This window comes from Erithacus rubecula (assembly GCF_903797595.1).
Source record: "Erithacus rubecula genome assembly, chromosome: 19".
NCBI lineage: Eukaryota > Metazoa > Chordata > Aves > Passeriformes > Muscicapidae > Erithacus > Erithacus rubecula.
This window is the reverse complement of record NC_136671.1, coordinates 2,058,923-2,082,154: the sequence shown is the minus strand read 5'-3', so window position 1 is coordinate 2,082,154 and position 23,232 is coordinate 2,058,923. Positions and strand designations below refer to the sequence as shown.

At 37.5% G+C, this 23,232-nt stretch overlaps 1 protein-coding gene across 1 annotated transcript in view; it reads right to left on the bottom strand.

The window, feature by feature from the left end:
- The window catches only part of CABIN1 (calcineurin binding protein 1), a 106,609-nt gene that overhangs the window by 80,070 nt on the left and 3,307 nt on the right, over positions 1-23,232 (bottom strand). The window contains exons 6-24 of the mRNA XM_079322756.1: positions 22,959-23,093; positions 22,540-22,720; positions 21,652-21,781; positions 20,865-21,014; positions 19,726-20,018; positions 19,025-19,193; positions 18,459-18,595; positions 17,881-18,098; positions 16,412-16,490; positions 15,984-16,171; positions 14,595-14,744; positions 14,040-14,234; positions 12,805-13,041; positions 11,398-11,551; positions 11,045-11,160; positions 7,096-7,257; positions 5,394-5,600; positions 4,886-5,031; positions 1,925-2,186 (exon numbers count right to left, since the gene is read on the bottom strand). Coding sequence (XP_079178882.1) covers positions 1,925-2,186; positions 4,886-5,031; positions 5,394-5,600; positions 7,096-7,257; positions 11,045-11,160; positions 11,398-11,551; positions 12,805-13,041; positions 14,040-14,234; positions 14,595-14,744; positions 15,984-16,171; positions 16,412-16,490; positions 17,881-18,098; positions 18,459-18,595; positions 19,025-19,193; positions 19,726-20,018; positions 20,865-21,014; positions 21,652-21,781; positions 22,540-22,720; positions 22,959-23,093 — 3,309 coding nt within the window. The remainder of the gene's footprint in view (positions 1-1,924; positions 2,187-4,885; positions 5,032-5,393; positions 5,601-7,095; positions 7,258-11,044; positions 11,161-11,397; positions 11,552-12,804; positions 13,042-14,039; positions 14,235-14,594; positions 14,745-15,983; positions 16,172-16,411; positions 16,491-17,880; positions 18,099-18,458; positions 18,596-19,024; positions 19,194-19,725; positions 20,019-20,864; positions 21,015-21,651; positions 21,782-22,539; positions 22,721-22,958; positions 23,094-23,232) is intronic.

Genomic DNA, 23,232 nt, shown 5'->3' with positions numbered 1-23,232 from the left:
CACAAAATGTGTTTATGCATAGGTTTTCATTCACTCCAGTAACTCCAGAACAAAACAGTAATACAGAAGAAATATTTCTATTTCTATATATAAATCTGGAAAATAACAACCCAATATTCAGGTCTAAAGAAATCCTATAAGTTTTTGCAGCTGTAATTACCTTAATTCTTCAAAGAAAAAAATTATTTGCTTTGCTCTGCAACTGAAGTCTGCTAAAGCCACTGTGGACTACTCTCATTTGTGAAGAAAAGTATTTCATCTTGCTTGCAATGTATCTAAATTTGAGATGAATATTCTCCCCATCCCATAAAAAAAAAAACAAAAAAAACCAAGAAAAACCAACAGCATAAATTAAAGTTAAATGCCAATAAATTCATGTAAAAAAAAACTAGGTCAAGAGATGCATTAATTTAATTTTATCTCTTTGAAAATAAAGTTTATAAATTTAAGCTGTGTGGCTATAACTAAGAACTAAAACATAACCTTTCTTTTCCTAAACATTTTGTAAGAAGATAATAATAAGGTTTTTATGTATGACAAACACATTCCTGAAGAGACATATCTGTGGAAGTGAGATCAAATTGTTTCAATCTATCTTTTATTATAATAGAGCTTTTCTTACTAAATTATGCACTTTTAATATATTCACTTGGAAAAAAAAAAAAAAAAAAAAAAAAAGAAGAAGAAGACTTAAGTAGTCCTAAATAAACATTCTCATTTAATCCTCAACTTCAGATGGCTACTCTGTATTGCTCCTGTTATCTAATAATAGGAAGTAACTCCAGTAATATCCCTGGAATTCTTCAACAAATCCCTCATCACCAAGAGGCTGCAAGACCAGAAGACCAAATCTCTGACAGGGCAAAGACATAAAATGTAGTGATTTCATTTTCTGAGGAGTTAGTTTTGGAGCTGTTGGATGCACTAACCCTCCAGAAGAAAACTCTATTGTTAACTGTTACTTCAAACAAACTCTTTAATAAATAACTTGTTCTCTTTTAATCTGCAGGTTGACATAATCTTTGTTCTTAGGCAAGAAAGTGCCTGTGGGCAGCACAGTGTTAATGCAGAGCTGGAGGCAGCTCAGATGTGAGACTCACCACCTCCTGTAAATACTTCTCCCAGAGCAAAGGGTGTTCACAGCACTGATCTCTGCAGTTCAAACACTCAAAGTTTCACTGCAGAGGAGCAGCAGTTCCTTTTTTTCACTGTGCTTCCAGCTGCAGACTATGTAACATTTGGAAATCACAACAGCTAAATGAGAAATGGAGTTCACTGGTCCAAAAAGACAAAATATTTTCCCAAGCAACACTTACCACTATCAGAGTATATTTAGAATTGCTCATTTTGGTTTAGCAATGTATTCCTTAACAATCTTTATCACCTCCCTTATGCAGAAAGGGATAACAAATTCATAATGATGTTTTCAATGGAAATTCTACCAATCTTCTCACTTGGATCTTTTGTTAAAGTAAACGGCCCAAAAACATAGAAAAGGGGAGGATTCTTTAGATAGAAGAGAGGACAGGGGGACACAGATATCAGTTACTCCTGATCTCTTCACTATTTCAACATATATGCATTTCACCTTTTCCTGGAAACATGGCGTGACATTTACAGAAAGGAAAGGTAAATATAACTCCCCTTTCCAGAAGGTTACAATAATTTTTTGTCACCTTCAAAAGATAATGCAAAGATTAGGTTCAAAGTGATTTCACACAGGAGAAAGAAAGGAAAGAACTCACTTCAAACGCTGCTTAACACCACCAGATTACACAACTATTGGAATTTCCAACATTACTAAGTAACCACACAGTCTCATATGTGAAGTATAACATATAAATTACTTAATTTAAAAACTTACTATGCTAGAAAACCTGATTTTAAATATTTCAAACTTTCTACTCTCTCTGTTAGATCCCACCTGCTGCACCACTTCAGGAGGAAGCTCCATTTTCCACTGCTTGAGCTGTCGGGATGCGAAGGAGTGCAGGGCGTAGGAGATGGTGCCGTACTCGATCCACAAGGAGAGGTTGGAGCTGTCGATCTCCAGGGCTCGTTTGAAGCAGTTCAGCACAGGGGTGGAATGTTTCCAGATGGGGCCATCACTCTTTAGCTCATTGGAGTTCAACTTGTCCTGAATGCGGCTGGCTCGAGCCAGAGCCATCCCAGCCCAGGAGTCAAACCTGTGCAGGCAACAACACAACTGTGCTGGGCTGATGTGGCCAGAAATGTGTATTCTGTCCCCATCTGTTAAACCAGGTGGGGCAGTGACACTGATCTCCTGGCACATATTATCTGCTAATGGGCCATCTTTAAACCAGCTGGGCAATCATCTTTATCTTTCCCATGACCCACCCTTCATCCAGGAGGTATCACCTGTTAATGGGGACATTGTTTAAAACTGGGTGTGGCAGTGACCCTGATCTCCTGGCACATATTCTCTGCTAATGGGCCATCTTTAAACCAGCTGGGCAATCATCTTTATCTTCCCACAGCCCATCCTCCCTCCAGGAGATATCTCCTGTTCATGGCCAGTGAGTCCCAGTTCATGGCTGATAAAATTACATCATCCCACTGGGAGATGCTCCAGCCTGGGGAGGAGCCAAGCCTTTCCTACCCAGAGAAAAACTGAGATTTCGGACACCAAGACACCTCCTTTCCACTGGATTCCACAGGAAAATTGGACCTTTCCACATCATCCCTGGAGCTTCAGAGGAAACTGCACCTTCTCCAGGAGCACTGCTCCACTGCAGGAGGATGCAGCCACCATGGAATGGGACTGTGCCACCACCCTGACTGACTGACGGGTGCCAGCTTGGATTCTGACTCTGGCAGGGTTTGGGATTGTTCTTTGTAATACTGCATTTCTATTTTAATTTTCCTAGTATTGTTATTCCTAATTCCCATATCTTTGCCTGAGAGCCTCTTAATTTCAAAATTATAATATATATTGGAGGAAGGGGGTTTACATTCTCCATTTCAAAGAGAAGCTTCCACCTTTATTGGCAGACACCTGTTCTTCAAAGCAGGACAACAATCCATGAACAAACTCCCCCCTGAACATTGCACTAAAGGCAAAGACAAGATTTGTCTGCTCTTATCTACAACCTTTACCTCCTTCCATCACACAAAACAGATTTATGCACTTTCTCCTCTCCTCAGAGTAGAACACAAGCTGTCCAGCCTAAATCATATTGATTTTCTTAAAGTGGTTTCAGAACAAAGCACTGCCCCCAGTAATTGTCACACATGGAAAACATATTAAAAAATCCATGTTTATTTGCCATGCAAAGCCAGTATACCTAAATTTCTAAAGACATCAGTTCCAGTGGGTTTTTTTTTTCTCACTAACCACACAGCCCTGTAAAAATGTTGTCACCCTGTAGCCCAGCAGACATGACACCTCATACTGTTGGACTCAACTGTGAATAATAATAATAATAATCTGAGCATAAAAATCATGAAGCCAAAAGTGCATTCAAGTAGGAAAATTCTGATGAACTAAAACTGCAATTTCTGCCTGAAGGACTACTGAAGGCCCAGCCCTGTATTTATTGACAATACAGTCTGAAGGGTGCTTTCCATAGGTCACAACCTCACTTGAACACCAGGGTTCAGCTGCTTTGGGGTTTTTCAATTTTTCTATGATTTTAACACCAAGGCAACAACCATAATGTTCTCATATTTTTGCCTACAATTTCTTTTGATTCCAATTGAAAACCCATTTCTAGGTCAAGTGACCTCAATAGTTAGATTTCTGAGGGAAATGGAACAGGAACTACAGACAAGTACCAACTATTTTGAATGGGGCAAAAATACTATGCTATCACATAAGGCATCATCTGAGCAAAAAATACCACACATTAAAGTAAAAATGCATTCCATTCATTTATTTTTGCATGTAAGTTTTAGAACACTAAAACAACAAAAAAATGGGTAGGGGGGTGGTATTGGTGATTTCTTTATCTGCCTTTAAACAAAAGTTTCAGCCACTTGCTAGTCACAAGTCCCAGACTACAAAATGCAATAATATCAAACTACAGCTATTTCCTCTGAAGATTTCACATCTAAAATTGCTTTGTGCCTTCACCTTCCCTTTTGTCTCTGGTACGTGACTGGATTTAGAAACAATTTTCTTGTCTCAAATCTATCAAATTAGGGTTTTTGTCCCTGACCCTGATCTATCAACTTCAAGGAGAATTAAAATGATAACACCTAATATGCAAACTCTATATTTAATCAGTAAATTTAAAGGTTATTTAATTTAATTTAGAAGACTGATGTTCAGAACATGCTTTATTTTTAAGATGAGAGAGCTCAATCTTGATAGCATTTCAGGGAGTTGTAAATTATCAAGAAACAAGGTGGTTTTGTTTAAATATCACTTAAATACTTGACTTGTATTCACTGTGTAGTTCTCTAGCAGCAAAATGGACACTTTTATGAAGAGGTCAGCCTAAACAATTAATCCATTAAGGATGCCATTTGTGCTATAGCTACACTGTCAAATGATTACATTTTTTACTCCTTACCATGCATGAACATGCCAAAGCAAAAAAAAAACAAAACAAAAAACAAAAGGTGTAAACGGTTCAATCTTCACAGTTATTCTTTATTTCAACTTAGCTTCCCCACTCCTTTCATTTTTTAGTTTTAATTTTAAAGCAATCACAAATTTAATCCTACATTTTGGGTTTTGTTTTCTCTGTTGGATGGCTTTAGAAATGTCCTTAATTATACAATGGACCTGTGATAATGGATTGCAGGTGGGCGTTTTGGTTGTTTTATGTTTTTGTTCATTCCTGAAACCAGTTGCCTGCTTTTCAGTACTGAAAGAAGTGAGAAGAATGAAGGATGTGCAACAGGATTCAAAAATACTGACCTGTTTGGACAAATACAAATGTCGTGCATGTAAAATTTAATGGCTTTGGACTGTTCTTTGTTCTTGAAATGATAGTCTGCCAGGAGATAATAGAGCTCAGTCACCACTGGTGGGGAATAGTCTGCACCCTCAGGGAGAGATGGTGCCTGAAAATCAAAAAGCCAAAGGTTCATATTAAATGAGCTGCACATTTGCTTCTTCCTTATACAGGAAGTAGCTTTTTCATCACACAATATGAAGGTTTTGAATATGAATACACTGAAAGCATTTCACAGATTCACAGAGCACTTGCAAACACTAATGAATATCTCATGCTTACCATATTTTACCATTGAAAGACTAAAAGCTTGGGTGGGATTATTCTTACATTATTTAAATGCAAGTACCCAAGGAAACCAAACATCATGGACTAAGTCATTCCACTAACAATCTCAAAGTCAACATAAAAATAGCAACATCAATTTTTACTCCCTTCAATTTAATTTAAAAAAAACCCAATTAATGGTACCTTGCTGCAAGTTCCTTCAATATAAGCAGATACAGTCTCCAGGCTCAGCATAGGCTTGTCAGTTCGAGGAACAATTGTGGCAGTTTTCTTCAGGAGGTTGGCCAAATCAGCAGACACAGTACTGGTTTTGTAACTATCAAATTCTGGAAGAGTTTTAGGCTTAAAATACTCAAACATGAACAAAGCATCTTCCCATGTTAGATCAACCTGAAGAGGGAGGTAGATGAGAGGGGAAAAAAATACTTCAAATTTCAAAATTCAAGTCTACTAATGATGGTTTTCTATAGCCCTTGTAGTTCCTAAGAGTGTACACATTACTCTAGCAAGAATCAAATTAAACCTCCCAAGAACAGAGCTAAAGATGATAATAATTTATGCTGCCCACAAATACAATATACTGCCCACTGATTTAACAAAGATATTGCTGTAACTTAGTGCATGCCAGTAAAATAAATATGAAGAAAAAATAAATTCATTCTACTTGCTTAGAAGACTTGTTAAGAAAAGTTGTTTATAAGCAAGGATCAAATGTAAACATTCTGAGTGACACTGAGATCATGGGTAAGATATGGAGAAGAACTCTGCCCCTCTCATTTCAGAGCCAAGTAAGAGTTAATGAAATGGGAATCAGACAAAACTCTGAGCCTCAAAAGTCTTCCAACTCTCTACAGAAAGTTACTTCCAGAATTTACTCCTCATTTTCTCTTCACTGTTTTTCCTTGAAAACAGTAAAAGTACCCAAAATAATTTACAGTTCTCTTCTGCTAGACTAAGTTTTTCTCCTTTTATTGTTCACTTTACCAGTACAGTTAATTTTGCTCTGCATTGAAAAACAGGGCAGTTGCAAAGGGTAATCTTACACTTGCCTTTTTCTTATTCATCCCCTTTCTCTTGTTATCTTCACTCTCTAAGATGTACATCTAACATACAAAATTTCCAAATACTCAATGAACAGTAATGTAAGAGTATTTGTGTATTTTAAAAGGTTTCTTCAACAGAGCCAGACATCATTTTGCTTGTATGAAAATGGTTTTGATCTTTAATTCTATGATCATCTCCATTTGGTATGTGCAAAATAGTCTGGGGTTTTTGAACATCAGGGATGTTTCTCAAGGCAGGGCATTGTATTGCTGTCCTGTATTTTTCTCTTCCTCCCTTAATATTACAACCCTCTTCCAGAAGCACTCTGTAGTTGCCCTTCTCCTACATTTGACTGAATTTCACATTTCTCACAAACAGTTGTCAGGTATTTACCATGAGAGATGTCAAAACAAGTCATAATATAATGTACTTGCAAACTTTTAACAGTAACATTTTTCACTTTCATGAACTGAAAGGCTGGCTGCTAAAGTTTTCTTCTCTCAAGTTGACTTTTTCTCTCTAAATTTTCCTCAACCTTGAACTTCTTCTCAGCTGAAAATTGGAAAATGATAACTTAATAAAATCAGTTTCTCAATACTTTCAGGATAGCAGACTACTATGGGTAAGACTAGCATTTAATTTAAAATATCAGACTAATTATACTTATAATTTAAAAAAATATGAAAACTTTTAGTTTATTCTCTACAATGTGTAAAATACATAAAATTTAGAAGAAAAGTAATCTTACCCCAAAATATACCAATGTGCATTAGAACAAAGTGAGATTGCATCTTTCATCACTTCAGGATATTCCACTGACATTGGATAACATATAACTTACCTGCTGCACTGAATGTTCTTCTAGGTACCTTGCTTTGCTTTTTTTGCTAGGGAAACCATATAAGCAATAAAAACATTGTTCCAAGGCTGTTTCCAGCTCTTCCTTGTATGGGTGAGTATCCTCAGAAGTGGAAGCTGCAAGTTCTTTCTGTAGTACCTGAACCTACAAGCCAAGCATGAAGGACAAGGTCACCTGCAGATCACAGTGAGCTGCAGAGGTGTCTGAAAGCAGATCATGAAAACAACTTGAAGGGACTACATTGATTTTTTCCCAATAAAAACCAAATATTTCTCATGTATTTCTGTAAACTGGTCTCACACAAGTCATACCAATGGCACTGCCGCAGCACTGAAGTGCTTTTATTTTTCTTCCTGTGTAATTTCACAAACACTTATCTTTAATCAATGAGATTAAATATCAGTTTCATGTTTCAGACTTAAAATCATTCAAAATTCTCCTCTACACACCAAGCTGCCTCTATGAATATAACTGTGAATTACAGCTCATCAATGCTGTGAATAAGGAAAAGGTACAGAAGGATTTCTGCCCTAACTCACAACCAGAGAATTTCCTCTGCACAAAAAAAAGCAGGAGAGAGAGGACTTTGCAGCAAAAGAGGAGAGAGAGTTAATGAAAATCTGGCTAAGAGGACTATAGAATTGAACAGTGTGAACAGTATTACACAGATGGCTACACACCAAGGGAAGTGGCTGGACTGATCCCAAATTACTAAACACTGTAGCAAGTTGCTATCTTTACCTTCAACACCACAAGAGAAAGTACCCATCAGTAGAATATTTTGGAAGATGCTGATACTTTAAGACATTCATTATAAAAAGTGCAGCTGAGTGCCAAAAGAAGGAAGGTAACTCTTTAAAAATTCTCACTAAACTTCCATAAAAAATGAACCAGAAAGAAACACTTTCCAAGAAGACATTTCAAGGTCAATAAAAATATGCTCACCAAGAATAACCTGTGTAGGGGGATTCTGGATATTTATTTCTTAACCAAAGCAAAACCCACACAACCACTGAGGCTTAAGATTCACCTTCAGTGTGTTCCACTATGGAATTTCAATTAAAAAAAAATAAATGTTTATTTGTGACAATTTATCATTTTTCAGCACCTAGGATTGCAAACTCAATTACTTATATATGATCCTACAAGAAGCTTCTCATCATGATGGGCTCTCCTGTCAATATAAACACTGAATTACAAGGCAAAAGTCTGACATTCTGCATGTAAGAAGCTCATTTTTAAGAGCTGGAATTAAATACAAAATGCTGATTCTCTTCTGCTTAAAATATCTGTACTAAGATCAAGGTACTGTTTATTAAGAAAATAAAAGCAAAGACAATTCTTAGAAAGCATTTCAATGACATGTGGAGTCACAGCAGACTCATTCATTCTGAGTCCCAGCAGACATCTTATTGCCAGCACTTTCTCTGTATGAACTTGTGAATGTTTGAAATTTACAGAAAGTACAGCTAAATAAGCTGAAGAAAAACAGTGAGCATCAGAGGATACTATAACAAAAGCCTTATATTCCTACTGCTGCAAACAAAAGCACATCTAAGAGCAGTAACAGAATTCTCACTTGAACAGCATTCAATCTCCTGTGTTCTTATTCAACTTTTAAGGTCTTGGCAGGAACCCAAGAATTACTAATAATTCTTAATTCAACAATAGAGACTATTGCTGAAGGCCTTAATTAATATTAACACCTTCTGTTGCACAGCACATTCATCCACAGGCAATCTAAGGTCCTTGAGCAGACAATTCACCTACAGAAGGTGATCATTTCACACTGCTCTGTGAAACACACTTTTCACATTCTTGAAGCTGCCTTTCTCTCCAAATGATTTTCTCTTTGTCTTTCCCTATCCTTCCAATATCCTCTCATGTCTGAAAACTAAATTCTTGTGTTTAATAATATTATATTATGTTTTAGTTTAAGAAGTGGGCAATTCTGTAACTGAAAATGGAACTTTTTGTTTAAAGTACCTGATGACATTTGCAAAGGTCTCACTGCAAATACATGGCCAGCTCTCAAACATCTGTACTTTGCCCAGGTTCACAGCCCATACTCTGTGAGTCCCCAGGCTCTGGGTCCAGACACATTTTTCAGGCATAATTCAGACTCATCTGTGGGCAAGCTCAGCCTGGGAACAGCCCATCTATTTTCATGAAGCACAAGCCTGAGCTAATAAGCCCTCTGGAGTCCCTGCAGGGGCAGCTCAGGTGTATCAGCATTATGCTCTTAACACCAGGGAGGCTGAGGAGAGCAGGACAGAGAGATAATCTGAGAGTTCCACTCTGAATCAGCCTCAGTTCAAACACTGCTCATTCACTCCTAGCAGGCTGAGCTGACTCCTGCAGAACCCCTCAGGCTCTCTGTGCCATCCTTCCCAGCTGTCTAAATTACTGTGCTGGACATGCTGCTGCTCAAATGCAGAGCTAGATGGGGTCTGGCACTGAGCTGGGCTAATAAGCTCCAGGGAGTGCTGAGAAGGGAAATTAAGAGATTCCTAAGTAGCTCTATGCAGAACTAATCATGATTTTTTCTTGGCTGAAGGTAATAAACCTCAGTGAAGTCAAGCTGAATCTGTGAAGTGCCACTGAAATGTCCCTGTAGAGTACAGCTCTGTGGATGCCACAGCACCCCATTATCTGGGATTTGCCAGCAGCCAGGCTGTCCCAGGCTGTCAGTGCTCTGCTCAGGGAAAAACTTGGGTTTCTGAGCTAAGATAAAATGAGCAAACACAGAGAAATATTCTACTTAACCACGGGAAATTTCTTTTCTGGTGTAATAATGAGACTTCAAGGAATAATCTTAAAAAGGTCAACCATGAATGGATAAGTCCTTTCATCTAATAATGCTACAGCATTATTGCCCAGACAACCATTTCTGGAGCATATGAGATGTAACACACTCATCTAAACAAGAGAGCAAAGAACAGCCTTAACACAGAAAAATGGAGAGCTAAAGTAATCCTTCACTCTCATCATTGTTCAACAGATGGAATTCTGTATGTATATTTCAAATAATATTTAGTTAATAACATGAAAACAATAGAATTGCTATTTTTTTCAGACTGTGGTATAAAATCGAGGTAGGTATAATCAAACAAGACAAATTTATCAACCATAGAACAATTAAATTCATCACAGCTCCAGAGCAAATCCAGATAACACCACAGGATGTGGGAGCAATCAGGAGCATTCCAGTTGAGCAACTGAGGACAGAGGATGGCCTGCAAATCTTTACTCTTATGATTTGGAAGAAGCAAACAACCAAGCTGTTCAAAACTGAATTTTCTTGGCTGAAAGTTTAAATATGTTATTTTTACATGATAAACAGTATTTACGTACACTGAAAATGTGCAAACCCTACCTAACACTTGACAAATTCAGCTCTGTGAAGTGAGCAACTTATTTAGAATCACTGAGACAAGATGAATATGGAATCCAACTGTGTTATTTTAGCAGCAATTTTAAAGATGTAACACTATAGGGTTTTTTTTAGCTTCTGAATGATGTACAGTTCTATCAGACTGCCTGATTATTCTTACTTCCCTTTTAAATCTCATGAACAAAATAAAATACGAGTGCAGGAAGCAAAACAAAGGAGAAAAAACAAAAGAAAACAATTATTCTTCTCAGTGAAGTAAATCCAGAGAACAATGGGAAGTATGACTGAAGCAGACCAATCCAGAAAAGGTTCTGGAATAACAAGCCCTTGCTATTCAGATTAAAGTGACTGAAACTTGCATATATTTGTCTGGGAGGAGATGGAAAGTGGATTTAAAAGTGTATATTTAACATGAAGACAAGGCAATAAACAATTTAACTTTGAAGTTTGTTTCCTGCTTTGAGATGTGGCTTGGTCAGGTGACTTTCAGAGATCAATCAGAATCAATCTCAGTTATTCCACCATGCCAATACTTACATAGAACTTGAGCAGAGCACCATCTGAATTGCAACACCAGGATCTCCTTCCCAAATACTCATGAGCTGTGTTCAGCAGCATAAGTGAAGAAGGCAACATAGGGGTATCAGGATTCACTGGAAGAAAGAAATTGGTAAATATTAGAGTAGCACAGAACTAAGTTAAACCTGAGTGAATACTTTATATGGCAAAAAGCCTCCTCTCTGGTGGAAAGTGATGCTTGCATAGCCCTCTACTCCCTTTGGCCAGCAAGGTAAGACAACAAACAAGTATTTACTATATATTTACTTATATTCCTGAGCTAGATGGTAAAGAGCTCAGGTCCAATATGTAAAAGTGAAGAAATAATCCACCTTCTTCTCCCTGGTTCTGCTGCTGCTGGCAGCAAAGGGATCGAAAAGCATCCTCCTCATGCTGGATGATCCTGTGCAGGATAATCCATGGAAGCACTGAGGACACATATGGCTCTTTTGGTTCTTCCTGGACAGCCATGCTGCAGTCTATGATCTAATAAAGAAACAGACATTATACAGACAAAGTGATACAAGACAAAGTTCAGGTGTGAATCCTTTCCTAACAACCCAAAGTTGGCAACAGGTTTACCCCAAGGAAATAATCTAAAATTGAGTCTCAGCTTCTCACAAGTGGCAGTAAAAATGCTAGAGGTAGATCAATCAGTAAAGGAATAGTAGTAGATTATTTGCCCTACTCTGACACTCCTCCTGCACCCTCATTTTCCACCTAGATTTGTCTCTGTTAAGATGCTATACAAGCAATTCATAGTAAGCAAATACACAGCATTGATTCTTAGCATTATTAGGTCTCATTATTGTACAAGAAATTTTTCTACAACCGAGGTAAAAAGGAACTTAAAAAATTTCTGCAGGTCTTACAACAACTGTTGAAGATCAACTAAAATCATTAAAGATGCTATATAAATGATATGCTTGAACACTCTGCTCTCCAAAATTCCATTACATTCCCTAACACATACAACTTTGCACAATGAGAATATGATTTTGTAAATAGTGAAGGGCTCTTGGCTTTTACTGAAGTAAATGGAGATTTGAGAATTGCAAGCACATTGAATTCTGACATTAATTTGACCTGCTTTTTAATAGAACTGCCATTTGTAAGTCTGCCATTTGTTACCTGGGTAGAAAATGCTCATTCAGTTTTGAGGTTTGAAAGTACCTTCTGTAAAAGGCTAAAACTAGCTGTATTAATAATTCTAGAAACAGTTCACATTTCACTTTTCTCCTGCCCTGTCCAGATCACCCTCTCTGTTTTTACTAGAAAAACACCTACCTTTGACCAGCACATGCAAGCAGTTCTACCATGCCTGTAAGGTTTATGGGAGCTTGCCCTCCAGCCTGAAGCACATACAGGCAAATCAGAGCCATAATTTACAAGCTACACCCAGGCAGCTCAATCTTCACATTATCACCACTTCAAATAGCCTAACACCCCAGTATTGGGTTACCTTAGCACCATATGGTACCTTAGCACCATATTTTGATTGTTTTAGGCAGCTTGGTATCTAAAGGTACCTGCTGGGACTGATTCTAGCACAGGTGTGTGCTCAGTGCAGTCTGTCACACTGCAGACTATGACAATGCCCACACAACCTGATAATACCCATCTTCACAAAAATGTTACAGAAATGTAACCACAACCATCTCTAGGAGTGGGAAGGAATTCACACAGCAACTGTATCAGCAGCACACAACACATCCCTGCTGGTGCAGGGCCTGGGTTACCTGGATCAGGTTGTTTGTTAACCTAACGAGGCTGGGTGTGACAGAAGAGTCTTTCAAGATGCTGTTAACTGATGATAATGAAGTGTCTATTCCTGTGAGCAGCTGTGTTACCGTAGCAACCCACTCCTCTTTAGCAGAGGCTGCTGTCATATTAATCATCTGCTGAATTGCTTCATTCAAGGCAACATCTGAGCATTCAAAGCATTGCTTGTAGTCTTTCAGTTTGAGCAGGGAGTCCTAGGGAATGTAAACATGAAAAAGATCTATTATAACAATGAGGAGCTTATTTTAAACGTGAATGCACAGCAGGGCAAAGCAAAACACTACACTCAGTTAATGTGATTACTTAAATGAAATGAAACAGAGCACCTTTAAATACAATATTAAAAGGACAATAAGAGATGCATGGATCCTGGATGACAAATACACAAGTATGATCTAAATACAAAAAAAAATCATCACATCCTTCTGCTTTAATAAGAGATGCAAGGAAAGAAAATAGGAAAGGAATGGCTGTAGGTCTGTAATTGTAATGACTTACATCTGAATAGAGCCCATACAAGAAACAGGGTTTGGATGTTTTTGATCATGTGCTACCATTTTATTACTTCATAAATAACAAAGTAGCAACTCTAAGGTCAGTGTAATAGTAACATTCTCCTGCTTCTTGCCACCCTCAAGAGGTTGGGTCAAGAGACAGCAAGGAAACTGTAGGATTTGGTTCAGTCCAGTAAAAAGACCATCAGCCTTTTTTCGTGCAAACTTTTTCCCTCCAAATAATCTAATATACTCACAGCTGAGCTCATTTATACTCTTATTTTTAGTGTCAAATGGCCTAACTCTACAGCAATCATACTGCATGTACCAACAGTTTCTCATTCATGCAGGAGAGAGCCTTTACAGCATAAAAATCATTCATATGCTAGATAACCAAGTTTCAGAATGGTTCTAAGTCACCATATAGTCAACAGCAGCATGAATTCATCCATAAAATAACCAAATGATTCAAGTTTCTGTTCATTTCATGGAGGCCTCAACACCTTGTAACTTCAGCCACATTGTCAGTCAGCAAAAGCTGGCACATTGCTAATGATGTCAATACAGCTGTGCTCTGCAGAGCATTTACAGATGTGGTTCCATGTTTTGCTTTGTAAATAAGACTCATAACTGTTAACACCCACTCCAGAAATCCTTCCATCCTGTTCTCAGGAATAATTTCAAGAAACAAAGCAAACCTGGAGGAGAAGCAGCTGTGCAGGTCTCTCTGGGATGGATGTGACAAACTCCAGATGCTTGGCTCTGCCGCAGCCATTGAAGCACAAGGTTGGCCGGAGCAGGTGCACCACGGCATTGTAATCCCCTGCCTCGTACAGCCGCTGGATCTCCTCCAAGGACTGGCATCTCTCCAGAGATTTTAGGTTCTTTTCAATCTGCACAGATTATATAATCTTAACTTTTATTTTCACATATATTTGATTACTGACACTTCTCCCAGCAGTTCACCTCTTAATGTTTAATATAAGAAAAACGCTGATTCAATCTACTGCTATACATGCAGCTGCTTTAATATTTTTTATTTTGAATAAAAGCAATCTAAAGATGTACAGGAACAACAGATACAAAAAAGAGAGACAGTAGTCTTGACATCATCTTCAAAGTACAGAATCCTCACTCAGGGATACAGTAAACTTCCATCACAAAAGAACTAATTCATAGGTGACACTTGAAACTGGGAGAGATGGAGTGTGAGGGATGGAACAGGGAACACACACCTGCAAATGAATCCTTACCTCCTCTAAAGAGACCACAGAATCAACATGCAGATTAGGCAAGCGTATCACAATGCTACACTCATTGCCAGCTCTGGCTTGTGTGCTAGTGGAGTTCTGCAGCATTTCAGTGCAGATATCATAGTTTTCAAGTGCCTGTTCCATGTCTCCCTGTGGAAAGAGTACAGAGGAAAATAATCAACAAAAAAATCCGATGGTTCTCACTGCAGAAGAGGTCTCCAAAACTTGTACAAATTGTTTAAATTTAATGCATCCACTGCCAGTGTGATTACTGCATGTTCTCAAAAATTAAAAAACAATTCTACTAAATAGCTCAAACTAAAGCAAAAATAATTTAAAATATCTTACCAATTATTTCAATAACAGATTAAACAGCATTCAGCCTGCATAAATTTGTAAGATAAGTCTGGAGTGCTAAAATCCCTTTCCTTTAAAAAGGCAGAAGAGTAAACCATCAGAAAGAACTCTTCCATTTGTGCAAATTAAAACACTGAGTCAAGAAACATTTGCAGAAGACACAAAGTGAATGAATTCTATCTGCTTTGGGCAAAGGACTTGAAAGGTCAGGAAGGAATGCAAAGGCAAAATACAAGTCTGCATATCCCAAGGAAAAAAAATGCCCGTAGTTGTATAGGAAGTCTCATTTTTCCTAAATAACTTTACTAAAAATGAATCCTTGGATGCAAAAAAACCCAACAGAAAACAACCCAAAAAAGGAAGGAACAAGTTAGTTCACACTTAACGAAATTGACTCACATAACTAGTTGACAATTGATTTAAACATAATTAATGCACAAAAAAACCCTCTTTGATGTCCTGGGGAAGCAACACTTAGAGGGAAAAAGAAAGACTGGGATCAAATAACATTTCTTTCAAATTATTCCCTTAGTGATAGGTCTAAAACCCTCTGCTTCAAAATTTGCATATTAAATTAAAAGTCTTCAGAACCATACCACCTTGAAAAAGCAGAGGGAAGAGTAATAAAACAGAGTCTGCTTCAGTTAAAATCTGCATTTTGGACTTCCTGAGACTTTGATGATGTCCACGAGTCCAAACCCTCAAAAATCTTATGTTCTGCAGCTGCACAATACTATTCCAAGTAATTTCAGCATAAATAATTGTTTTTTAAGCTGAGCACGAGTTAATTCAAACAAAGACATAAAATAAACACATCTGAATATTTGTTTAGCATGTGAGACCTCCTACTTCATTTCCACCTCAACCCTCAGGGAAAGTTAATTGTATTTAAAAGTCAAATGAAATCACTATGTTTTAAGCTGATTTTATCCACACGTTTAAAAGAGTCGAGATTCCCAAATCAGCTGCATCTGAACAATATAGAGTTTCATTTGGGAAAAGCTGTGTTAGTTAAACCAAAACTGAACCAACCTGCAGTGCCAGAAAACGAGCCTTCAGCCAGTACACCCGAGTGACAAACTCCATCCAGCCCTCCTCAAACAGATCTCGCTGCGAAGACGCGAACGACAGCTGCAGCAGGTCTCCCAGAAAATGACTTCCTGGGAAGTCAGGACCAAACTTGCCATTCATAGAGGCAGCAGGACAATTTCGTGGAGAAACTGGAAGTCAATTAATTGTATTTTATCATGAAGTTACTGGTACCCCATGGAAAGAGTCTCACATATCAGAATTTCAAAGGTACTGATTTAACTAAAGGCGAACGATTGATAGACCAATAAAACACAGATCTGGAAGATATTAAGAAAAAATATCTCCAAAATTCAGTGAATTCTTGGGAACTTTTCTTCATATACCCCCAGAGTTTTCAGAGTCTGAAGAAAATGACACAAAGTTCTTACCTGTAGAACTCTTCCCTTTTGTCAGTAGCCACTGATCTAATTGCAGCTCCATGCAAGAAAGGCTCATTAGCATCATATCCTTCAGAAAAAGTAAGAGATATCAAAAGAGTATTCACAAAAAAAACCAAACTTTAAAAGATGCATATTAAAAAAAAAAAAATCACTAAATTTGCAATTTACTTCAAAGAAAGCCTTCATCTTGTCCTCTTGGGATTTCTATTCCCAAGCTATAACTACATCTTCTGCCTAGAAGGTGTATAATATCACTGACAAATCAACAGGTATAAAACCAAACAATACTTGGAAGCATTAAAAAAGAAAAATCTCAGCTCATGAAAGAAGGTCAGAACAGCATTGCCTGATGTCAGAAAAAACTATCCCACTTACTTTTTTATCTGGCTGAAATAAAACTATATTAAATAGCCAAATCATGCTAAAAGCACAATTCCAGAATATAGTAGTAGCACTGACATTTGAAAAATAAGACAAAATTTACATACAGGTAAGCAGTTATGCAGTAATAATGAGAACCAAGCATATACACTTATAAATATATTTACATTTGTTTAAAAAAGGGCATATACATGTGAAAAATATACATAAATAAGTCACAGGATGTATAAAAATTTAACATCAGCTACATAGAGGCACTTCTGTTTGTTTTGTAAATGACATCAATGGGACACAGCAATTTTTATAATTAATATTTCATTTGCAAAGAAGTAAAAACATTTGATCTGAAAAACTATTTCCAATTGAAGTCATACCAAAGGCAAATAACTTTCCAAAGGAATACAGACTGCTAACATTAAAAAGATAACATAGGCTGACACAGTGGCCAAGTATCAGAACTGGTTTTATAATTCAAGAAATATCAGCTTCTGTCATTAAGCTGGTTGTTACATGATTGTAAAGAACTTACTACTTGTTCTATTTGCTTCAAGTAATTAAGTAATAAAATGGTGATGCTGAGGAGGTGGTTTTGGTTTGTTTTGTTGCTTGGGGTTTTTTTACTTTAAATTTCAGGATATCTTAAAACTACACTGTATTTACTCTATTTAAAGCAGCAATGCTAAGCCTCAATCAGCCAGGGAGAACAGAGCAGCCTCTGTACTGACCTGATGACAAAACAAAACTGTGTCCTATCAGAAGGAAAGGGAGGGGGGAAAAAACAAAGAGTAACAACAGAATAAAGGGGTAAAATACATCTATATCTAATACATCTCTATGAGAGTGTGTGTGCATAAACACATTATATACAGGTTAGAGCTGCATGTAGCATCACCCAGGTCTGTTCAGCTCAGGAACAGCTCCAGGAGCTGCAGTGCACCAAAGTTTAGGAGAGCTGGGACAAGCAGCTCCAGACAGAGCTAAGCCAAACCTGTGCCTGCTGGATTTCAGCTGGGTACTTCTGACACACTGACACCAAGACAACAGCAAAGACAGAATAAGGCAAGGTGCTGCATTACCTTGATGTGTTGGTTACTTGAGTCCCTCAGGAGTGGGTTGGGAAGGCTACTGCTGTGCTTTCTCCAGCTGTTATAGATACTGAGCACCACCTCACACAAGCCAGGAGGCCACTTCACCAGGAACTTTTGGCTGATGACTTTCAGGTATCTCATCATCAGCTCCAAAATCCCACCATTGTTCAGGTTATCCAGCAGGAATTCATGAACATCCTGTTTTTCTGGAAAGCAGATAAACACAAAGGCCTGTAAGGCTGAGGCAGATCATACCTTGAGACAATTAAGTTTCAACACTGTGTTATGCATTTATATCACAGCAGTTCTTCTGTGCTGCACATATGCAGATTCCAATCTGTTTAAGTGGGAAATTCCACACAACAGGGTTACTGCCCACAGTGATTAAACAATCCCCAAGACTTGAAAAATTAGTACTGAGATACTTCTATACTATAAAATTATACTTTTTAAAATAGCATATACTTCTGTATCTTCTAGGCATGACAGGAAACTACAGAAAATAAAGCAAACAATATGGCAAAAGCTAAAACAAAAAAGAACAGGGGTTATAATGAAAACCATACCAGACTCCATAAATGTTGTAGAATCAAATGACATTCTATGTGGTCCAACATGCTGAAAATTCTCCTCCTTGATCTCTGATTGCACCTCATAGTTATTGAAAGGGTCCTCTTCCTCCTCAGGATCTAATTTCCTTAATCTGTATGAAAGAGGGGCAAAAACCACAATATAAAGGAAGTGCTCATTCTTTCTTTCATTACTAGGCAAAACCTAAATATGAAACATTGGGCAAATTTTAACAGTGAAAATATATTACTGAAACAAATTCAGAGATATGCACCCAGTTCCTTTTGTCCAAATCAAGATTATCTTACCCATTTTGATACATGCATTGTCTGCTAATTCACTTTAACAGTGGTAAAAACTTTTTTATTTTTCAACTGTTATTCAGCAATTTTTAATAAAAGCAATCTTGTTAGATTTATCAAAAGATAATTCAACACATCTGCTTGAAAAAAATAACATGGGACTGGTAGTTTTAAGATTGGGGGGGATATCAATCAAAGAAAACCACAAACAGCTTCCTCTCTATGATTATCTCATAATAAAAGTTGCTGCTGTACAGTACCTGGAGGGAAGGAACTTCACCAACAGCTCTTGAAAGTCAACCTTCTCCTCTTTTTTGCACTTGGTGTTCCGAACTCTAGCAGATCTCCTTTTGGCTGTTTCACCACTATCCTCTGTAATTCTTCTTCGCTTCACTCCTTTCTTTGATTTATCACCTGCAGATATGTCACCTAAAAATATAGTGGAAAAGTAGCAAAACCTGGTTAAATTGACAAATAAAAAGGTTTTTTTTTATTTAAAAAAAAGTAATTACACAGCCACACTTGAGATTTATTGGTTTCCTTCTGAAGACAGTGCCAAAAAAATCTCGTACGGATTTGAAATAAATATAGCTAACAGCTTGGTGTTCTCAGCTTCTTAAAGTGACACATGAGCAGAAAAATAACACAGTCATCTTTTTGTAAAACAGCTCGTTCATTCCAAAGAGCTCAAAGCCCTTCCCAGCATTAAAAGTCTGATATGCATCACTGCTGGAATGGATGAACAATTTTTCTCATCTTAAAGACTGAAAAACTGAAGTGTGAGGCAACAGCACAAAACCAGAAAAGGTCAGATACTCCTTCACTTTTTCTATCAGATGTTATACATATGCTGAAAAGGTACTAACTCCACCAGCATGCAATTGAAAGATAGCCTCAAATTCTGAAGTGTTTTTTATACCCAGGTAAGTAGAAGGATATCTTGAATCTTAGACTGAAGTACCTTGCTCACCTACAGTAGCTCCTGGGTCCAGTGAGCTCTGACTGTGAGTTGGGAAGTTGGGTGTGGTTGGAGTATAAGGTAACACAGGATCTGGCATTGTCACCACTGGATTAGTGCTGACAGGAGTTGGCTGAATAACACTGACAGGAGTAGAGGTGGGAGAAAGCATCAAATGTTGAACTGGGTCTCTGTACTCTGAGAGATCAATTCTCTTTCCCAGACTGGGTCGAGGAGGGTCACATGTGGTGAGGTGCTGATACATGGCAAGTAAGGCTTCTCCTAAACACTTCCACCTGCAAGTGGAAAGACAATGGCATCACCATGTCTTCAGTTCCTGTCACATTATTTTCTATATTATGTTTACAAACCTAAGAGCACTCAACATTGTTTTTCTCCAACAGCTTAGAGACAGCAAGAGCAGCTTCTCAGTGGGACAGTGATAGACCTGAGTGTCAAAAGCCTGTCCCATCACTCAAAAAATGTCTCTAAAAACCACAAGGTCGGTGCAGTAGTTGCTGAGGAAATTACTCTATATCAAAAGCTAAAAAAAAATAGTGTCAAAGAAAGTTTTCAGGTTCTGCATTCAATCAACAACACCAAAAGAACTCATCCCTATTCACAAGCAGAAACAACAACTCTGCAACATGAACTACATGCAGAGTCTAAATCAAACTTCAACCTTTATGCCTTAATAAAGACATATAACAACTTATTAGTATCCTTATATCTTATCCTTATATCTTCCTGCAAGTAATGAACTGCAATTTTTTTCTGAGCTTTCATTATCCCAATAGTAAAAGCCATTTTAAAAGCTAAACTTTCCTTAAAATTTGCATACCAACTAGTCATATATGAAAAATCCAGTAACATGTTGGAATAGCTGCCAAATTGTTCTCAGATACCATATTTGTTTTTTACATCACTGGTTTAAAATCACAAGTTGAAAACTAATAGCTATGGGGTTTATACTAAAATTATAAGCACAACAAATCAACCTATAAGCTAAGAAAACACTGGGAGGTTAATCTGTTTTTACAAGGGAAAACAAAAAGGTGTTTTGAAGAAATCTTAAGCACAACACAGAAATCAGAATACGTGCTTCAGAGATCTTTTTGAAAAGAGAAAACAGAATGACATACGTGAAAAAGGGAATTGGCTGCACCAGCCTGAGGTCTGGCTCTCTGTCCCGCACCAGCAGCGCCTGTCTCTTCTTACGGAGCTCCAGTGCTTCATTCAGGATCCTTCCTGCTTCAGCTGCACTCACATTCACATTATGGATAGACATGTCACTGAGAAATAATAAAAAATGGAGATAAGTTTTTGTTTGCTGACTTTTTTTTTAATTAAAGACTAGAGGGTATTCGTTTAATACCCTCATATAACAAAAATAGCAATAAAAGAATTCACATAACATTATGTTATCAACTTAATAGCATACATATAGAAATGACAAATGTCAATGTCAATTTTATGGCCTCTATTTCCCACTTTCATCCTACCCACTCATCCTATAAAATCTATACAGAAAGAAAAGCAGTAATGTGTGGGGAGTTTTTGGTCAGGTTTTCTTTGGGAGGGCGAGAGTTATTTTGGTTTGGGTTGTTATTGGTTCGTTTTAATTAAGAAAACTAAAGTGAATGCTGCAGGGATCAGGAACTAATAAGTAAAACAAAGGCAGATGATTAAAAGAGATCTAAGTATGAAAATAAATGAGCAGTAACAAATAATATTCTTTTCTTCTTCCTACCTCCCTCCAAAAGGAATTCCTGAAGAAGTCTGTCAGCAGCATCAACATGTAACATCATTCAGAAGGCAGGTCAGCAAGGTATTAAAGTTAAAACACAAGATCTCATGCAGGTTTTTTGAGCAACCCCAAACCCAAAATTTACACTCCAAAGACAGTATATATTCTAAGACAACATTCACCATTTGAGGAACATCCTTAAGGAGTCTTTCTGGAGGCAAGGCTGCTCCTCAAAGATCTTCTCCTTCAGAACCAATCCTTTGCTATACAGACAGTCTTTTTCCAGAGCTTTGCAGATAAAGTACAAACATGCTGATGGAGAAATAGAAATTGAATGGTCAATGGCTGCTTTGGTTCATTCAAAGCTCCCATTTCTGGGCCTCACATACACAACTGAATTCCACCTTAATGTGACATTTACATGAATTAGCTTAATTGCTTTGTAAGGTGTCAAATAATTACATGCATACAGTTAAAATAGCTTATTGTGTCTTCCTAGGTATTGTATCCAGAAAAATAATGTAATTAAATTTGTTTAAACAATGTTTGCAGTACATCTCTCACTTACTTTCAAGTATGTTCTGGCTGAGAAGAATTTAGAACCATGAAACAGAAACACCATTATTCACCATTTTTGTTATCAAATGTCTTAACTGAAGATTCCATTAGTGAAGCAAGCAGTGTATTCACTGCTGTAACTACAATTAATCCTACCTGGCTATCAATGAGACTGTAGATTTATACCCAAACCCTAGAGCTATGCAGCAGGAAATTACTAGAAAGCCAAAATCAATACACATAGAAAGGCAAAGGAACAGTGTACAGGAAAACATCCTGCAAAAGCTCTGATCTGTGAGACCACAGACACTTATTTTTAGGGTAACCAAAACTTCCCTAAACCATCATGCTTTGTAATTCAGTAAAATCACTATCATGAAGTAGAAGTCTCTATCAAACCCTGCTGCATTGCTTATGCAATACACATTCAACCAATATGATTTCATTGTAACCATTTTTCTTGGTATATAAAATTCACACATACTGAGATGTTTTTCACCCATTCTACTCACTTGTGTAGTCACTGAGGGTATACAAAATTGTGATAAGGTTATCCAAACAAGGCCAGTGATCAGGATTACACCTGAGCCCTTCTTCAAAAGCATGACGAGCCAAGGGGAGGCGGATCAGTTTTATGGCCACACGACCAATTTTATACCAGAGGTTGACATCAGTGGAGTCCAGCATCACAGCCTAGAAAGCACAACAAACAATATCATCCACATTTCAGTCATGCATACCCACTTCACTGCAGGGACTGGCACTGCTTGAGTTTCAGCAGGATCACAACTGCTCTGGGGACTCAATTTTATCCCATATAGCATCAGAAAGAATATAGTATTCAATGATACATGCTGGATGTGTATGTCTGTATTTCAGAAAGTTTTTACAAACATTAATGCTCCAGTGTCTAATTTCAGCTGCACTGTACCTCCAGATAGAACTCCATGGCTGTCTCTAAGTCATCCCGCTGTGCTGCCAGCTGTGCTAGGTTTTTATAGGTGGAATATTTTAACATCAAACCCGGGTGTTTCAGCCCTTCTTTCTCATCACCAGAAAGAACTGCCTAGAAATTACAAAATAAATGCAACGTGGGCATTAGGAACCAAACAAGTAATAAGAACAGCAAACAACTTGCTAATTGATAACGCTGACATTTCTAGTTAGCCAGTTAGAAATGAAATAAGACAAAATACAGCAAACAG